This window comes from Montipora capricornis, chromosome 10, assembly GCF_036669925.1.
Source record: "Montipora capricornis isolate CH-2021 chromosome 10, ASM3666992v2, whole genome shotgun sequence".
Taxonomy (NCBI): Eukaryota; Metazoa; Cnidaria; class Anthozoa; order Scleractinia; family Acroporidae; genus Montipora; species Montipora capricornis.
The window spans coordinates 67,005,603-67,025,517 of NC_090892.1; the positions used below are offsets into that span (position 1 = coordinate 67,005,603).

The window sequence follows — 19,915 nt, forward strand, 5'->3', positions numbered from 1 at the left end:
CAGTACATCAACGTTTGGCAAAAATACGACTTTGCAGCTGCTAAAAACTGTTTTGATAAGTTCCTTAAGTCCTTGTACGTATCAGCAACCGAATTCTCTTCCCCTTAGCGTTACGAGAAGAAGTAAGTGTGGCTTTCTACAGTTTCGCAAGAGCCTCGCCAGCGATATTTTCTTGTGGGGTTGCCGCTGCTATAACAGTTCTTGTCGATGGAATTCCAAAGGGTCACTCAGTGTGTAAGGGCCTGTTCACATGGAGGTGAGGGACCCCAGGTAGGTGAGGTACCCCGCCTACCCGTGGTCAAATAAAGCAAGCCTTCACATGCAGTATTTTATAGTCCCACGGAGCTGGGCTGAGGTTTCCAAATGCTTTAGCGGAATGTTTAATCTAAAGATAAATCACCCCAGTCAAACGGGGTACCAAACCTTCAGCATCATACAAGAGAAATTGTATGGAGAGATTGGTTACCCCACCGAGGCGGGGTACCTCATATACCTCCGGGGTCCCCCACCTCCACGTGAACAGGCCCTAACTAAATATAAACTAGTAATAGTTTTCACTACAACTGCCCCCTCCTAAGATATTATGAAAGGCCCTTTTGATACCTTTAAATTTATGCTGAACATGTCGCCCCTGTTTCCGATTGGCGTCTGACAAATGGTCGCTTCTGTTTCTGATAATCAATTTCTGAGCCAGGTAACTCGATTTGCATCAGATCTGCTTCAATGTTTGATTTTTTAGTCGCTAACCCGAACAGCACTTTTGGTTCTCTTTGCCAATTTTTTTACTTCGTGACTCCTAAAACACCTCGGTCGTGTAGAAAAATACCAATAGCACTTGAGCGCCCATTTAAGCAATACCGATACCACCTTGCGCACCCGGTTGAGCAAATCGAGATTGATTCCCCCTGCAGTACCTACCAATAATATTTATACATTTACCCTTTTTACGCGGGGACTTCTAGGTTGCCTCCTCGGGTTTTGGCCTGCGGGGCCAATTACTCTAGGGATTTGCGCTGGCTATCAAATGTAAACTAACACCAAACAGGTCCTGCTTTCAAAATTTTATTTTAATATGCTTAATACAACTAAAGGGCCACGCATTTATCCCTTGTATAACCTTAGTAAATACAAGTATATATATATATGCTTCCTAGCAAAGTCTAATTGCCATAGAGAGTGGCTAATACGGATTGGCAATCGATTAACTAGAGAGATTCCGGCAACATCGCTTTTCCGGAAAACGGAAAACGTCAGGCACTGAAAACGTTGAAGCCAGTTTTTCCAGAAATCAAAGAAACTTGTTTGATTGTAGTTCATTTCTTTCTTGTTGTCATATGATATCCAGTAACTCAGTTCTCCTCAGAGGACGACAAGTGAAAATGAGATAATTATCATTCTTTCATGACAAGCAGTATCCTGCCGTGTACCGTTTGCCGTTCACATAAATCTCGCGCTCCCCGCTGCTTTCGCCTTACACACAGGCCTACATTAGCAGACATAAAAAGACAGTTAGCATTGCGTTTACGTGAAACGGGAAACGGCAGCTAGACTGCTGTTTTTTTTTCTTTAATGAAAGCTGGAAAATTTTCTTGTCCGATTCTTTAATAGTCGTCTTTCTCCATTGAGAAGTTGCCTGATATCTGCAGATAAGAGGCAAGAAATTAGAGTAAACGAAACAAGATTCTTGATTTTTTTGTTTATCTCTAGTTTGAGCCCGATGTTTGCCGTAAATGCAATGCTAATGATCTGTCGTTAATCTTACGAAGATCTAACTAAATAAGGTAACAAAGTTCGCGACTCTTCGCAGTTTGAAGATACTGCCTGTGCTTATGCTAGTGAAAATCAGCCCTTGATGATCAGTTATCCTGCACCACTTTTTTAAGAAAGAAACCTGTAACTGAACAAGCAGGGTTTTTCCTGAACTAAGGACTAGTACGGGCTGTATGTAAAGCAAGAGTCATTTGATTTTCTGCGTGTGCTTTGACTAACTTGGTTATGGTTGTACCCCACTCGGCTTGAAACAGCACCACTTACTATGCACCTAAAATAGTTTGTAACAGTTTCATCCAACGTTTCAATTTTTCTACGGTCTGAAAAGGTATTTGAACATAGTTTTATCTAAGCCTGAAGTATCTATTCTCCCAAGCAATAGCTTAACTTGTAAGCGAGAAGTCCGAGATGTGTCTCTTTGTTTACGAATACTTGGAAATGAGATAGCAAATACAACAAAACTAACTTCTTATTCGTAATACTATAAATGTAACACATTCTACAAAACCTACCCATTTTCTACAATTCTTTTTCTTAGGCGGTGATAACTCTTTCTTCTATATGAACTTACTTAAATGTAAAAATTAGGAAATTCTGAAAACTGATACCCAAAAATGTAACTGAACCTGTTTTGGAATCGTTTTGAATGCAATGACCTGCATGAGGATTCAGCAAGAGATGCAAGAGTTAGATTCGCATGAAATCACGTGACATGCACGTGGCTGTCCGGAATGAAAGCCAATCGTATTTTCGGCGAGACCAATTCAATGCATTAAACACGGACTTAACATGCGCAAAATCGTAAGTGATAAAATTCAAACAGTCATTTGCGACCAAGAAACAATTCTTTAGATTGCTAACACTCCCTTTGTGGAGAAAGGTAGGACAGCAACAAGGGCACAAATTCCAGCTGGATTTTGCTGGTTTCGACGTTTTTGAGGTCCCCATCAACTGGTGCCTACCCTGTCTTGATCAGAAGGTTGGGAAATCCTAGAAGATCAATGATGGTTTTATTTCCTGTGTAATTTCAATCATTAGAGACCTTTCTGATTACTTCACGAAGCGCCCTTGTTTTGTTTGTTTGGTCGCCACTGAAACATCGGGTTAACGTTGCATTACTCACTATTTTCAGTGCAATTATCATGCAATTCTAATCCCGACTACGGGTGATGTCACAGAGTTCAAGTCCACGGGTGATGACGAATACAGTTGTTTGTCTTTGGCATATAGTGACTGTAAAGTTCTGTTAATGACTCAATTTCCCCATTGACAAACTGTTTGCCTTTTATACTTGTATCAAAAATATTTTGTTCCTCACAAGCAGGTGACTCCATTGCACGAGGAAGTACAATATTTTGAATCTTTTGAGGAATCTTTTCAATTCAATTCATTTGAAGACAGTAGCGGAATACCTCACTCCTACAAAAATGTTAAAAGTTGCAAACAAAAGGAAAAATGATTGTCGCCTTGCATCAGACACAATACGAACTGAGGATTGCAAGATATAAACTTAGCAGCTCCAGTGTGGTGCAAATCGCTGAAAACAAAAATACCAAATATATGAAAACTAACATGTAAAAATAAAGATAATTGACTGGCAAAAATGACGAAAATTGCACTCGGCCGTAACTTTAGAGACTCCTGGGAAAGTCGCGAAGAAAAACTTGCTTCATAAATGGAGAATTCTCAATTACTTCAGAAGTGGTAACTATTCAATCATATTTGTCAACTTCCTCATCATCATCATCATCATCATCATTATCATCATCGTCATCGTCATCGTCGTCATCATCATCATCATCATCCTCATCCTCATCATCATAAACATAGTACATATCCTCTTCCCACTGTGATAAGCTAAAATCCTCATCACGAGAGGTTTCAGGTGAAAACTCAGATTTTGATACCAATTCCCGTACAGTTTGTCGACTTATCTCGGATGAGCTCACTGTGTCTTCCATTGGTGGCATCCAAAGGGGCTCATCTTCCATTTTCCAGAGTTTAACGACGCAAACTCGACCTGAGGATAACAAGCAAACTGCAGTGTCCTCTTTCGGAGACATAAGCAGACATACAATGCTCTCCTGGCCTTGTGTTATCCTTGCAAATGCGACAGCTTTTGTTCTAGCCAGTTCCCACAAAAACACCAACCCATCAATGTCGTACGTTAAGAGATAACGATTTACTTTCAAAAACTTACTAAACACAGTTCTTGCCAGATGACCGCGAAGAATTGCTTTGGGTGGAGAAGTTTTCGCAGAGTCCCGAACACTGCTGAAGAGAACAACATTGTTCCCAATGCAGCAAGCGAGCAGGTTATTGTCCACCGAAAGGGTGCAGTGACTGAACTTATATGTGCTGTAAAATGAACTGACGCCGGATCTTGCTAGTAAACGGCAAGGAGAGTTCTCGTACTCCCAAATCTCAACTTCATTGTCACCGCACAAGATTAACATTGCTTTGTCCGACGAAAGGCAACAGCATTCAACCGTCGGTGGACATAACACGGGGAATTTGAACGAGACAAGCACACCTTTCTCAACATCCCATTCGTGGATATGTGGATCGTTCACTCCATCTTGGACACAAAAAAGGAGCCATTTAGAGTCAACTGAAAATGCAAGTGCAGTCGTGAACGACGATTCGTGTTCGTAGACTGTAAAACGCTTTGAATCGTACAAGAAAAGCAGAGAACAAAGCAATTCTATCTTATTCCCTCTGTGAATGGCAATTAACTTTCCGTCAGGAGACAGCACAAAATTATCAAGCATCTGTTTACGATAATCATCCAGTAAACACCGCAATACGAATGATACCGTTTCGTAAGTAAAACTCAAACTGATCAGCGAGTCCAAACGTGGAGAACAAAGCGACAACGGTTCACTTGGATGGACTTTCCGTACAAAAGTCGATGCCACAAATCTCAATGGACTAAAAAAGTCGGTCAAAAAGATTTTTTTTCTTTCGCCTCTGATACCTTGAAAGAAATAACAAAACTGCTTTTCATCAATGCAGTAAAAAAGGGCCGTTCCCGAAACAATTTTCAAAATTGTATCTGTTTGAAGACATAAAGCGTGTAGTGACCCTGATGAAGTGCTATATATGAAGTAGCTGTCATCATTTGTAAACGTGAAGTCAACAAACGGCTCACCAAGATCTCTCGGGATACAGTTAATATCAAGAAAATGCTGTTCCTCATTTCCTTCCGATAAAGAGTACACACGTAAAATGCTGCATTTATTAGAGATGACCAGGAGGAGCCATTTCTTGCGTGGTGAAACGCAAATGAAACTCACGCAAAACAATTTTCTCAGAAAAAGTTGAGACCTCTTTCGAGAGGATGCCAAAAATATCCTCGCTAGCCATGCCACCTGTCGCTCAATATCTTCCCGCTCCTCTAGGTTTTTTACTATTTCCTGCAGAGATATGCCCCTTAAAATGAAGAGAGCAGCAGCGTGAATAGCATTTGCCACAGCTATGTTAATGATAGAAGAGGCTTTTGCGATGATGCCGTAAAATCCCGTAACCGCTATGTCGTGCGTTACGTGCCAAAAATAAGTGAATTCGTTTAACTGAACACTGAGAAAAAACACATCGTACAACAAAGACTTTCCAGTGCGTACATTCCAAACCTGGAAATCAAATATATGAGGATAAAGTTCAACAATCAGTTTGCGAACTGCTGTCAAGGATGAATCATCAATTGACCGTAGTAATTCGCGGAGTTTTTCACAAAAAGGCGCACCGTGATGACAGGAGACTAACCGTTTAAAAGGCTTAGAAGGCTGATACAACTCTGGTGCTTCAAGGTAGTCTAGCAATCTTTCGGAAACACTACGGCGCAGACTGATGAATCGACTGAATTTGGCTAATCTTCTGGGAACATTACCGCAATGATAGTTGAATTGGAATCGTTCGGCTAATCCTCTGAAATCATGATCATTGCATGGCAACGTAACCTCGTGGTGAATTTCTTGTAAGGTCCAAAGAGCAAATAGCTCGGATACGCAGTGAATACAAGGCTCCGAAAAAGTGACATTCCTAGGCCTTTTCACGACAATGTACTGATCGTCAGGAGTGAGAGTGCTCCACTCATACATCACTTCATTTCCAGAGAACTGCGGAAAGTCCTCGACACTTTTACGCTCAACCGAAAACCATTTGTCCAGTCTACCGAAAAACACCCACTTACCGTCAGGCGAGAACTGCAAATGCTTGATTTCTTTTATTGTACTTTGGCTTACCTCAAAAGGACCACTCACGATCGTTAAACGAGATGCATCAACAAAAACAATACAGCGACCATTTGAGGCCGCTACCGTCCTTTGATCAGAAGCTGTCGTAAAAACGTTAAAGCCTGAGAGACAAGTAATGCTTTTCCCGTCAAAAGCACTCCACTCTAACCACGGGCCCGAGAGTTTGGGAATTAAACCGGTTTCTTGCAAGACTTTTGATCCACTTCGAAGACAGGAAATTAAAAGGTGAGGGCAATCCAAAAGAATATGAACATTGCTTTCAAGAGCGTTGGAGATCTCATGGAGAATATTCTTCTTGCGTAAGTCCGTGAATGCGGGGCAGCATGAAGCAAACTTCAAATCTTCTAGCAGGTGGTAGATACCAATTTTTTCACTTTCGATTCTTTCCTCCAAGAAATGGAAACTTGTCAAACACCTAAAAACAATTCCTACTGATTTCTGGTCACCATAATGACACAAAAAACGAATGGCAAAGCGAAAAGCGTAGTCCTGCACATCCACATCTATACATGACGATGTTGGGGACAGTTTGTCCACTATACCAGAGAGTATTTCCTCAAAAATTCTTGCCAGGTACTCTTCTGCCTTTTTCTTGTCTATCAACAAGTGAGGACAATCTTTTCTTTTGGTCTTTCTTTGGTAGTCTCTCTTCCCTGGATTTTTCGTTAACCAAGTCGGAATCAGTTTGTGTAGAAAGGTGACGGTATCATTGGAAGCTTGATTCAAAGCAAATTGCATAATGGCATCAATTACTTCCTGCTCATCAAGACTCGATTTTTCTTGTCGCAGAACAAAGGGAATAAACGAGACAGGAAGAGGAGATGGGGCAGCCACGACAAAACCAATCAACTTCTCGTAGAGATCTTTACCGACTTTTCTAAACACTCGCTGAAAGTTTTCCCGAAAGAAATTTTCAAGACCTTTGACAAAAAGGTCACTCCGCGTGTAATCCTCCATCTTACCTGTTTTTGCGACATCGTTGAGTTTTTCCTTAACGTAAAATGCATGCAAGAACAATCTATTACAAGATTTCGTGATCTCTTCCACAGTGAATGGGAAAAGCGAAAAATCGATACCATTCTTGAGAAATTTCCGTATATCTTCCTCGTGTTGCTGATAAATATCATGCTGTTCACTATCGCCTGCGCAAATCCTAACACAGGGATTGTATATCGCTAATCTTCCCCGTATTGTGTCCTCAGGCCGACTGGTGATAAAGAAAAAATTCCATTGAGGAAGGCTTGGGAATCGTTCGATTATAAGGGAAAGGAAATCTTCCCTGGACTCGTACTCTGTCTCATCTAGGGCGTCAATAATAACTAATTTTCGCTCTGCCAAATGCGTACACTTAGCTAATGGTTCTTCTAAGAGTTTTGTAAAAAGTTCCTGAACACCTAATTTATCATTGTGTAACATCCTAATTACACCCTCTATCCCACCCACAATATTATTGTAGTGACTATTACATTCACAGAGTTGACTCGCCACAGTCCCCAGAAGATACCTGGGATCATTTCTTGTGCCATCGTTGTGACGGCAAAAGTAAGCAGCACCGAGATGTCCAGACTCCTTCATGCGCTGCGCCAGGGCTCCAGCAATCACACTCTTTCCGACTCCTGCATCACCCAGGAGAACATAAGCTCTGGAGTCACCAGGATCACTGAACCACTTGTTGAAATCATCAAACAGCCAATTTCTTGTGTCTGGATCGTGGCGCTTGGCAAATGATCTGATGTCTGATTCACAATTTGCGATCTCTGAAACAAACAACGAAGGAAAAAATGGTGGGACCGAACATCTGTTTGCTGTGAAAATAATCGGTTACATCTTCATTAGGGCAGTTTCATTCTAAAATGAAGCGAGTAAAATGAACAAGAATTAGTGATGCCGGGTCCTTTGCATTACCAAACGTAATGCTACAAGGAACTATATAAAGAAAACAAAATTTATGCAATGAGAAAAGCACACCTAGTGCCATTTTCTTTTTCATTCAACTGTTTATCCAAAATTTTCAGACACCTCCTTGATTCTAAATCTTTTTTGCTGGTGGAAGTAACGTTTCATAAACTAACAGCAATGAGGATAAGACCTGTCCAGACGTAATAGCGTACTCAAGATTACAGTTTCCTGTTCCGAACACGCGCTTGCGCGATATCACAAACCAAAACTTATACTTGTATTGTACTTATGTTATTACTCTAATTAATAAGTGCTCTCGTCTCAAAAAGATGAGGCTGAGGCACAAAGGACAGGTTTCTAAACTTCTCTGATGATATACCCTGATCGTACTTTCCAACACAAGATACAAGTTATTCAGAACAAAGTTGTAACAACAGGCCATCTACCCGCTCCCAAAAATCCACCTCTATCTCAATAAGACGTCACGAAATTCTCTCACTCATTACATATTTTTCAACCGTAATGGGGGTGTAACACAATCATCTTAAGGCGGCGAAATACGAGATACGAAAACCCTCTACTTGTCGCGTCAACATTGTTTCGTTGCAAGTTTTGGTCGATGTTTCGCGTCTTTCACCTGGCATGATCAACTTGACCCGCAACAAAAACATTTGTTGCGGGTTGAAGAAATGCAGCTCGCTGATTGATTGATTTGCTAATACACGAGCACATTTGTTGCGCGACAAGTTGTGAGCTTGATCAGTGAAAAACGAGCAACAAAACCAAAATTTGCTGCTCAGAGTAGACCCGCGCTCTACTTTTCGCAACAACTTTCTTCAACCCGCAACAAATGTTTTTGTTGCGTGACAAGATGATCATGCAAGGTGAAAAACGGGAAACATCGACCCAAACTTGCAACGAAACAATGTTGACACGCCAAGTTAAGGGTTTTTGTATCTCGTATTTAGCCACCTTAAGAGCCTCGAAAGGCTTTTTAGCTGCGCGCACGCGCGTAACCTACACACGCCATAACTAAGAAACTCGCGTCAGTTGAATGAATCAAATTTAAATCAAGTTAGCGAGCGCAACACACCGAAAGTGAAAATAGGCGTAAAATCGCGCGAACCGGAAATAAATCGTGCGGAAAAAAATTGGTCTTTGGTCTCGAAATTTTGCTCGGTGACCTATATTGATTTTTTGCATGCAAGTATCATTCACGATGGCACTTCAAATAAAAAAGTTAAGTTATCTAGTACAATTTTCTGCGAACTATAAAACGATATATATTAAATTCTACTGGATAACTTTTTGTCATACTCTCTAAGAAGTTAAAGAATTTAGGGGGATTTCTAACAAAGAAATAAAAACGATAGGTCACCGACTTCGTTTTTCAGATAATTTTAAAGAACTGAAATTTAGAGGACCCTTTTTTTGGACCTGGCGTGTTGCCATGGTAACCGATATAACGTCATAAGTGCCCTTAAAGTATTACACAACAATAGAGTTGCAAAGATATTTATAGTTTGTCTACACTATGAAAAATTCTTCTTTGGTATCTTTCTTTGGTGCCTTTGCTACATACAGTGTTTCACAAACACTGTAGCAACGAAAAACCCTTTCGAGCCTCCTTAAGCAAGTTCCAGACACCTCCTTTCAGTTATTTTTATCACTGAATAAATTACCATGCTCATAATGACTGTGCGTGCTGCTTCTGCCAGCTGCTGACACAACATTGGCACAACTTGCTTCTGGTTGTACAGGATCTATTGTAGAATAATCAACACAATCTGCCATTAGGTTAACAACAAAAACAACAACATTACTTTTACTAATACTATTAATTACAAATATCCAGAAATGAGCGAAAAAATGGAAGCCTTTACAGAAGTAAAACATTGACTCGAAAAAATATCAAGGTACATGTGAATATGGAATTAATTTTGATTAGGTAAAAGGTTAAAATTTATTAGGCTACTAGATACGCATTTGAAAAAAATAATAAACAAGTGCTAAAAATTACAGACATCACACAACAAAGAGCAAAGCGAGCCAGTGGTTCAGTGTAAAACAGTGGAAATGTTAAAGAGAGCAGAGGAGAAATCCTTGAATTTATGTTAAGCTAATATACATAATATATACAGATACATAACTAAATATTAAATAATATTCAAAGATATATTAATCAAAACGAAAAGCCGCTGTACAAAATCCGGCCCTGGATTAGTTTAAAACCAGTAAACTCAGTGGTATGGGAAAAATCAGGTAGCGCATTTCGCAACGTACTTAGTTAATACGTATATATTATAATTGTTTTCCACAGAAATCTGGTGAATTCCAAACTTTAACACCAAAAATATGTTCTAGTAAATATTCCAAAAGTTGTTTGGGTTCTCAAAAGATAGCAGCTGCTCTTTTAACATAGTCTTGTAAAACGTTTACATTTATACTAACCAGAGGTTGGAAAAGTGTGTCAAAGAGGAATCAGAAACCTTTGGAGCTGTCACACAGTGCAATTTTTCTAGCAACGTTTCTGGTAATTTTGTTTCGAGGAAAGTTCTCACACAGCAAAACACATTACTTGACGGGCGTTACACTAAGTAACGTTTCTTGCAACTTGTCTCGTTTTCGATGATCACATGACTTTCTTTTGTTGGTGCTGCAAACCGTTGCGACGCAAGTTATACATATATTACGCTGCGCAAAGCTTGAACATGTCTTTGCAACGTTACCAGAGCCGTTGCAGAAAGTAGAACTCAGTTTTACTTTCTGCAACGATTTTTGCCCGTTGCAAGGTATGTTACATTGTGCAATGTTTCGTGCAACTTGTTTGGCAATGGCGTTACGAGACAAGTTGTACCAAAAATTGCACAGTTTAACAGCGCCTTAAAGCAGTACCACCCTTTTTGGACAAGGGGAGAAGAATGAACATAAAATGCCAAAAACGTTATGTAAATGATTATTTTTGGAGAAGACTTTAGGGGCATAAATTGTTACAACACACATACACAAGATGCAAATGTGAAGAACAAGTTTTGATTCTCACACAAAGTATGCCTCTGATGTAGGACACTAGCATAAACCTTCAAGAAATGCAACAAGGTACGAGCATTAACTGGTCAGTGTTTCCACAAAGTAAAAACCACACGCGCCTCAAGCTCAGTGGGAGGGAAAGCTTGGCCTGGCCTTGGTGCAAGAGGTCTTGAGTTCGATCCCCGGATCTCACATCCTTGTTTCGACTTCTTTCCTATCAGTGTAGCCTTACTAGCTTTAAATACCCTTAAAACGGAGCACTGATGGAAAGAGGGGGGTAAACTGAGGGCACCGTCGGCTTCCTGGGACAATACCCTCGCTGTAGAGGGTAAAGGAATTACCAACGTTATATAAGGTGTACCTTTACCTGGCGGAAAAAATGTAAGGATTTGTCTGGGAATTCCGATAAAAGGCTTAAGACAATTATATACAAAAAATTCTCAATTAAAAAGCCTAACCTTATTGCCATTGTGGGCGCCTTCTTTCCCGTGCGGTTTTTTTTTTTTTCAGATCCAACGCGATTGGAGTCATCTTTCAATTACTCGGTTTCTCAATTGACAAAGATTGGGGCTCAGATTGAATTTTCATTTCAACTCACCATCAACGCAATAGCAGTCCTGCGAGCGACCTCAGACGGTAGTTTGTTCACTCGATCGCAAGAAAACAGCTTCCGCATGATTCGCTTTATCGATTAAGTGGCCACGGCTTCGACCGTTGAATAACAAACTGAGCCTTATCGGGGTGACAGACCGTAATTTGTCAACAACAAATTTTTTTATTGCCCTCTTGGTCTCCCGACATGATTGACTCAGTCGTCCAATCACAGTCACGCCTCCTTTCTGTGGACAAACTTTAAAAACCCATCCGCGAAGCCGCAAAGCGTTGAAAGATGGCTAAGAAGCCTAGCGAGAATGAAAGCAGTATTTTACAATGACCGCAAAATTCTCGCGCGCCCATTGGCTAATTTTTATTGTCAATCAGCGGACAGACAAATAAATTTATAATTTATGCGTTTCGAAGAGTTTAATTTATGAAAAATTATGTGAAACGTCGATCTGTCACCGTTTTCCATTAGCCAATAAGAGAGCAAGGCAAGTTATGAATGTGGTCGTGTCAGATTGAATAAAATTGAAGTTTCTCGCATTTTTGTCTCGCGCTCTTCTCGTGTTTTGACAGCCCCTTTGCCTTTTTATTGTAAAAAACAAATTGATGTCAGTTTTTCATGCGTCTGTCCCGTTATGCAGATGGAAAACCCTGAAAGTTAGTTTTCCCCATGTTACTTGAATTTCTTTTTTTTTTTCACTGACCCAGTCAAATGCACTGTTGAGTTTTTGATTCACCATTGCTTTCAGGTTGTTTAATACTTTTAACAAACATGAGCATTTGGCAAAATTTGATCATTTACGGGTTTGTACATTAAAAGATAAAATATGTCAGTCTAAGAAAAAAGCGTTGCCAGGCGCTCCACAGGCTGTACGTTTCACTTAAAAAAAAACAATCTGCAATAAACTGGTCTCAGTCAGTTAGGTGTGATGTTTAAGCAATAGAGGACGTTTTCCGTGTTTATATTGCGTCATCTAAACGCTCGGGGGAGTTGGGATAATTCGAGACATTTATGCAAACCCGAGACGCAGTCAAGGAATTGCATAACTGTCGAGAATTCTCCCAACTCCCCCGAGTGTTTAGATGACGCAATGTAAACACGGAAAACGTCCTCTATTGCTTTTGTAAAATATTTCTCAAAAATAATTCGACAAATGAAGGAAAATGCTGTTTTTTTTACTCCTCGATTGAAACAGATTTTCTTAATACACGCTAATATTTCGTACCAGCCAATTAAAAGATACCATGAAAGAATTCAAGGTTACCCTAAGGAAAGAGGAAAGAAAGAGGGGGAGACCAAAGACAACGTGGAGAAGGACCGTAGAGAGGGAGATGAAAGAAGGAGGATGGGGTTCGTGGGACGAGGTGCGGGGCGTTGCGGTAGACAGACAGACATGGAAAGCTTCTGTGGAGGCCCTATGTGCCACCTGGCACGCGGAGGATAGGTAACAGGTAATCAAAACGCGCGTCTGACAACACATAACCAATCAAAATTCGTGTGATGTTACAGTCGTGTTTACATACTCTCATCTAAACACTGCTACTGACCAATGAGAGTGCGAGTACTATCCTAACCATTTTATAAAAACCAATTTTAAACCGAAACTCCAATAATGTTACTTTTGTAAATTTTACATTTACATTTACATTTCCCAGCACTCGGCAGTCCTTTTGACTTATGGCTGTTTTTGCTTAGGTGGCAGCATATACTACAAGGATTTTTGCAGACATTACACCAAACCGGCCACTTCTGCTGGAAAGAACACACTCACAAAGGACAGCCACAACACCGAGAACTTCATCCCCTACTCTTCTCGAAATTATAGTGTGTGGGTTCTTTGACGTCCCACAGAGAACATGGAAGATATTCGTGAGATGGAGCCTACGGTTTATAGTCCTTATCCCAAAAGACTTGAACGTCTAACCATTTGTGGCTGTAATTACGAAAGGAAGTCCTTTCTCCTCAGTTATTTTAAGGCCCTGAATGTTGGTCCAGTCGGAGTCGAACTCACGACCTCCCGCATGAGCCCAGTGTTCAACTAACTGAGCTGCCGTTCCATAAAATAAGCTGCATGATTCAAAGTATCAAAGGCTTTGATCAGATCGAGTGCATTCCTTTTTACTGCCTTCTACAATTTTGGGATGTGGAGGACTTACATCTAGGCCCCCAGGTGGCATACTAGAATATTTTTTTTAATGGAGATTAGCATTCAAAAAATTAATAAGGTTTTTAAGTAAACACACAAAGAGAGAGATCGGAGGATTACATTAGTTTACTGAGAAAACCTTCTGGCAAAGAAAATGAATTACTTTGGCAGACCTTGGCAACTTTAAACTCACCAGGAAACAATTACAGTGAAGTATTGAGTAATTCCTGTTGAGTATCTCAAGGGTACAAATTAAAGGAGACAGTTCATACATTGATACTTCTCTACTGGCGTTAAGTGACCCTTCCATTTCCAGAACAGGGCTCGTGGCTGGGTTGACAGGATTTCCCAACCTTAGATGCCTTTTCCGTCTAGGAACCAGTTGCCACTATAGTGGAGCCTCCTGGATACTACTCATCAATATATTGACGGTCTCAGTCCTTTAAAACAATGTTAAAGCAGCAGGTTATATATGTTTCTGTTTCAAAATACCCACCTGCAACTGCATCTCTAGAAGTCTTCATTAAACACTCCCATTTTTTCAGTTTATCCTTAATTCTGTCGTCACCATCCTTCCACTGCTTTAGAAGTCCTTTAAAATGTTCCTTGTCTAAGGGACCCATTTCTTGTTTCTCCATTTCACAAATGGTATCTTTATATTCATCTCCGCCCAATCTTACCAGTGTTTTCTGAATCTCATCTTTGTATTCACAGAACACTGCATCACTAACAGAGTCCTTTTCAGCATGGGTTGATACTGCATTCATGAAATACTTTAAACGTACGATGTCAGACTCACAGCTGGTGTCAAGTGAATTGGGAGGTATATCCCAGCCAGTGGCTGGGGGGCTCATGTTACAGATTGTCCTCAGAAGCACGATCAGCAGATCAGGGTCAAAGCCTGTGGATAATACTGAAGAGGGGTTAACTGGATACAATTTACTCCACTGCTCTGGACTGAGGATTTCTTGTTTTTGCAGAGACAGAAGATTAGAGTACACTGACTCACGTTTCAAGGCAATGCAAAGGTCTTGTGGAGGAATTTTTCTGTCAAACACTTCCCTCAACACTTTTGAGCCCAGGCTGGCCAGAAATCTGCATAACAGTGCATAATTGGTTTTTCCATCCACAGCACCTGAAAAGGCATCATTATGGTTACATTCAATTTTCGTTGATCCACTTTCAATTGATGTTATTTTGCCTGCCTCTATGTGCAGTTCTTAAGTGTGCTTCAGGTGGCTGGAACTCAGTTTCACAACATTTTAGACCAAGGTTCTTATTAGAAAGGTTGTCATTCCAATGCCATCACATAACAGCAATGTTATGGTAATATATGAAACTCATGGGAGCTGATTCAGAGCTACTTTAAATTTCTCAAAAATTTACGGTAGCTCTGAATTACTAAAAAAAATTAGCTTCCAATAATTTTTTAAAACTTTCCCGATAGTTTTATCACAGATTGCTAATTACTGTTCTACAATAAAAAATGGGGTCACCGAGTATAAGCAAGTTAAAAGACGAAATATAGGATGGTTTTGGAGAGCTTTCATGTAGCTATGTTTACCTATTAAATCACAATAGTGGGCACAAATTTTTAAGCAATAATTAGAGTTTCATAATTATCGTAGTACCATAACGTTACAATGCCTCATCTAGTACCATAATACCAGAAATAATTCCAGTAAATTATTGAGTAATTCCTGTTGAGTATCTCAAGGGTACAAATTAAAGGAGACAGTTAATACATTGGGATTTCTGTCGTAACATTAACTGACCCTTCCATTTCCAGAAGAGATCTCGTGGCTGGGTTGACAGGATTTCCCAACCTTGAATACCCTTTCCGTCTAAGAGCCGGTTGCCACTTGTGGAGTCTCCTGGATAGTACTCATCAATATATTGATGGTTAGTCCTTAAAAGCAATGTTATAACAGCAGGCTATGTTTCTGTTCCAAAACACCCACCTGCACCTGTATCTCTAGAAGTCTTCATTATACACTCCCATTTTTTCAGTTTATCCTTAATTCTGTCGTCACCATCTTTCCACTGCTTTAGAAGTCCTTTAAAATGTTCCTTGTCTAAGGGACCCATTTCTTGTTTCTCCATTTCACAAATGGCATCATTATATTCATCTCCACCCAATCTTACCAGTGTTTTCTGAATCTCATCTTTGTATTCACAGAACACTGCATCACTAACAGAGTCCTTTTCAGCATGGGTTGATACTGCATTCATGAAATACTTTAAACGTACGATATCAGACTCACAGCTGGTGTCAAGTGAATTGGGAGGTATATCCCAGCCAGTGGCTGGGGGGCTCATGTTACAGATTGTCCTCAGAAGCACGATCAGCAGATCAGGGTCAAAGCCTGTGGATAATACTGAAGAGGGGTTAACTGGATACAATTTACTCCACTGCTCTGGACTGAGGATTTCTTGTTTTTGCAGAGACAGAAGATTAGAGTACACTGACTCACGTTTCAAGGCAATGCAAAGGTCTTGTGGAGGAATTTTTCTGTCAAACACTTCCCTCAACACTTTTGAGCCCAGGCTGGCCAGAAATCTGCATAACAGTGCATAATTGGTTTTTCCATCCACAGCACCTGAAAAGGCATCATTATGGTTACATTCAATTTTCGTTGATCCACTTTCAATTGATGTTATTTTGCCTGCCTCTATGTGCAGTTCTTAAGTGTGCTTCAGGTGGCTGGAACTCAGTTTCACAACATTTTAGACCAAGGTTCTTATTAGAAAGGTTGTCATTCCAATGCCATCACATAACAGCAATGTTATGGTAATATATGAAACTCATGGGAGCTGATTCAGAGCTACTTTAAATTTCTCAAAAATTTACGGTAGCTCTGAATTACTAAAAAAAATTAGCTTCCAATAATTTTTAAAACTTTCCCGATAGTTTTATCACAGATTGCTAATTACTGTTCTACAATAAAAAATGGGGTCACCGAGTATAAGCAAGTTAAAAGACGAAATATAGGATGGTTTTGGAGAGCTTTCATGTAGCTATGTTTACCTATTAAATCACAATAGTGGGCACAAATTTTTAAGCAATAATTAGAGTTTCATAATTATCGTAGTACCATAACGTTACAATGCCTCATCTAGTACCATAATACCAGAAATAATTCCAGTAAATTATTGAGTAATTCCTGTTGAGTATCTCAAGGGTACAAATTAAAGGAGACAGTTAATACATTGGGATTTCTGTCGTAACATTAACTGACCCTTCCATTTCCAGAAGAGATCTCGTGGCTGGGTTGACAGGATTTCCCAACCTTGAATACCCTTTCCGTCTAAGAGCCGGTTGCCACTTGTGGAGTCTCCTGGATAGTACTCATCAATATATTGATGGTTAGTCCTTAAAAGCAATGTTATAACAGCAGGCTATGTTTCTGTTCCAAAACACCCACCTGCACCTGTATCTCTAGAAGTCTTCATTATACACTCCCATTTTTTCAGTTTATCCTTAATTCTGTCGTCACCATCTTTCCACTGCTTTAGAAGTCCTTTAAAATGTTCCTTGTCTAAGGGACCCATTTCTTGTTTCTCCATTTCACAAATGGCATCATTATATTCATCTCCACCCAATCTTACCAGTGTTTTCTGAATCTCATCTTTGTATTCACAGAACACTGCATCACTAACAGAGTCCTTTTCAGCATGGGTTGATACTGCATTCATGAGATACTTTAAACGTATGATGTCAGACTCACAGCTGGTGTCAAGTGAATTGGGAGGTATATCCCAGCCAGTGGCTGGGGGACTCAGGTTACAGATTGTCCTCAGAAGCACGATCAGCAGATCAGGGTCAAAGCCTGTGGATAATACTGAAGAGGGGTTAACTGGATACAATTTACACCACTGCTCTGGACTGAGGATTTCTTGTTTTTGAAGAGACAGAAGCTTAGAGTACACTGACTCACGTTTCAAGGCAATGTAAAGGTCTTGTGGAGGAATTTTTCTGTCAAACACTTCCCTTAACACTTTTGAGCCCAGGCTGGCCAGAAGTCTACATAACAGTGCATAATTGGTTTTTCCATCTACAGCACCTGAAAAGGCATCATTATGGTTACATTCAATTTTCATTCATCCGCTTTCAATTGATGTTATTTTGCCTGCGTCTATGTGCAGTTCTTAAGTGTGCATGCTTAAGGTGACTGGAACTGAGTTTCCCTACTTTTGAGACCTTCCTATTAGAAGGGATGTCATTACAATGCTATCACGTAACAGCAATGTTATGGTAACATATGAAACTCATGGGAGGTGATTCAGAGCTACTTTAATTTTTCAAAAATTTAAGGTAGCTCTGAATTACTTAAAAAATTACCTCCCAAGAATTTTTTAAAACTTTCCCGATAGTTCTATCTCAAATTGCTTATTACTATTCTACAATAAAAAAGGGGGTCGCTGATTATAAGCAAGTTAAAAGACGAAATATAGGGTGGTTTTGGAGAGCTTTCATGTTTCTATGTTTACCTATTAAATCACAATAGTGGGCACATTTGGTTTTGTTAAGCAATAATTACGGTTTCATAATTATAGTACCATAAAATTGCCATATATAGTACCACAACACCAGAAATTATTCCAGTGAGCTATCAAGTAATTCTTGTTGAGTATCTCAAGGGTACAAATTAAAGGAGACAGTTAATACATTGGGAATTCTCTACTAGTGTTAACTCTCCCCTTCCATTTCCAGAAGGGGGCTCGTGGCTGGGTTGACATGATTTCCCAGCCTTGGATACCCTTTCCTTCTAAGAGCCTGTTTCCACTAGTGAGGGCTCCTGGATACTACTTATTAATATATTGACGGTCAGGCCCGGGTTGTTCGAAAGGCTCGTTAGTGCTAACCATGCTTCGAGCAACCCGGGTACGGTAAAATACCATGGAAACCTATAGGTTTTGATACCTCTTAACCAACGGTTAGCACTAACTAAGCTTCCAGCAACCGACCCTAGTCCTTTAAAACAATGTTATAACATCAGGCTGTTTCTGTTCCAAAACACCCTGGCTCCTGCATCTCTAGAAGTCTTCATTAATATTATTATACACTCCCATCTATTCAGTTTATCCTTAATTCTGTCATCACCATCTTTCCACTGCTTTAGAAGTCCTTTAAAATGTTCCAACAGAATTAACTATTGTAGGGTAATGTGAAGGGCTGTTTTCTACCATGTAAACCATGTGAGCGTTAGCCCTAGTAATGGAATTGGATTAGCTAAAAACACAACAAATACAAATGCAATACTACTACTTTCCTGCTCTCCTCATAATTATCCCGTACGTGGATTACATGACCGACTCTACAGTAATCTTTGTTTCTTTAATCATGCACGTGTCCAGGTTATAAACACGCCCATGTTGCCATGCAACCAGCATCCAGTAGAGCCATGGACTGCAATGTCATCGACAATACCAACTTTTCAAGAGCACTTGAAAGATAAAGATAAAGTGCATCCTCTGTGGAAAAATATCTTGTCTAACACAGAGCCCCAAGCAAAGAAGGATAAACCTGAATCTGCCAAATGGGCTATTAAAGGTTATTATAGGTAGGAAGACTCTTCATCGAGAACTACAAACCAATAACCATGACTGGCACCCAAAATACTGAGCTTCTTTGAACACGTGAATGATGTCTTCAAGGGTTGGTGTATGCGATGAAGATCTTTGAGGTCAAGACAAATACGCCAGTGCCCATTTGACTTTTGGGAGTGGGCCACAGTGGGTTCAATCACCAATTTAATAACTCCTTGACTGACCATATCATCAAGTTCCTTCTTAACATCATCCCTAATGTGTATTGGGCATTTCCGAGGTGCATGAACTACAGGGTCAGTAAGAATGTGGTATTCACCCTTTAACTTTCCAGCTCCTTCAAAACGGTCAGGGTATAACAGTTAAAGGTCAACGCACTTTACCCTCAATTGCCGGAAAAGACTTCCTACTAGAACATAGGTGTATTGAAAATAGTACCTCCAACAGGTAGAGCTGGCAAGAGGTGGTTAGTCCACAGATAGCGGGGCTGGTAACAATAGTAACAAAGAAGACTGCATCACTCAGGGTGCATTCAATTGACTGTATTCCGGTATAGGAATACAAGGAATAGAAGATATAAATCCTTTGTTTTTATGGAGATTCACATTAAAATTGCCAAACACCAGCTAAAAATGCTATTTTAAACATATCTTTATTAGC

The 19,915-nt window shown here is 40.0% G+C and overlaps 1 protein-coding gene across 3 annotated transcripts in view; it reads right to left on the reverse strand.

Moving 5' to 3' along the window:
• Nucleotides 1-1,052: 1,052 nt before the first annotated feature.
• The window catches only part of LOC138019844 (uncharacterized), a 290,417-nt gene continuing 271,554 nt past the window's right edge, over nucleotides 1,053-19,915 (reverse strand). For 2 of the 3 annotated variants that reach the window (XM_068866780.1, XM_068866781.1), the window contains 2 exons: nucleotides 9,608-9,688; nucleotides 1,053-7,783 (listed from right to left, as the gene is read on the reverse strand). In XM_068866780.1, coding sequence (XP_068722881.1) covers nucleotides 3,483-7,783; nucleotides 9,608-9,688 — 4,382 coding nt within the window. In that variant the 3' untranslated portion in view covers nucleotides 1,053-3,482. Of the gene's footprint in view, nucleotides 7,784-9,607; nucleotides 9,689-14,201; nucleotides 14,841-15,666; nucleotides 16,306-17,130; nucleotides 17,770-19,915 lie in introns of all 3 variants that reach the window. The other variant, XM_068866778.1, reaches the window with a different exon arrangement.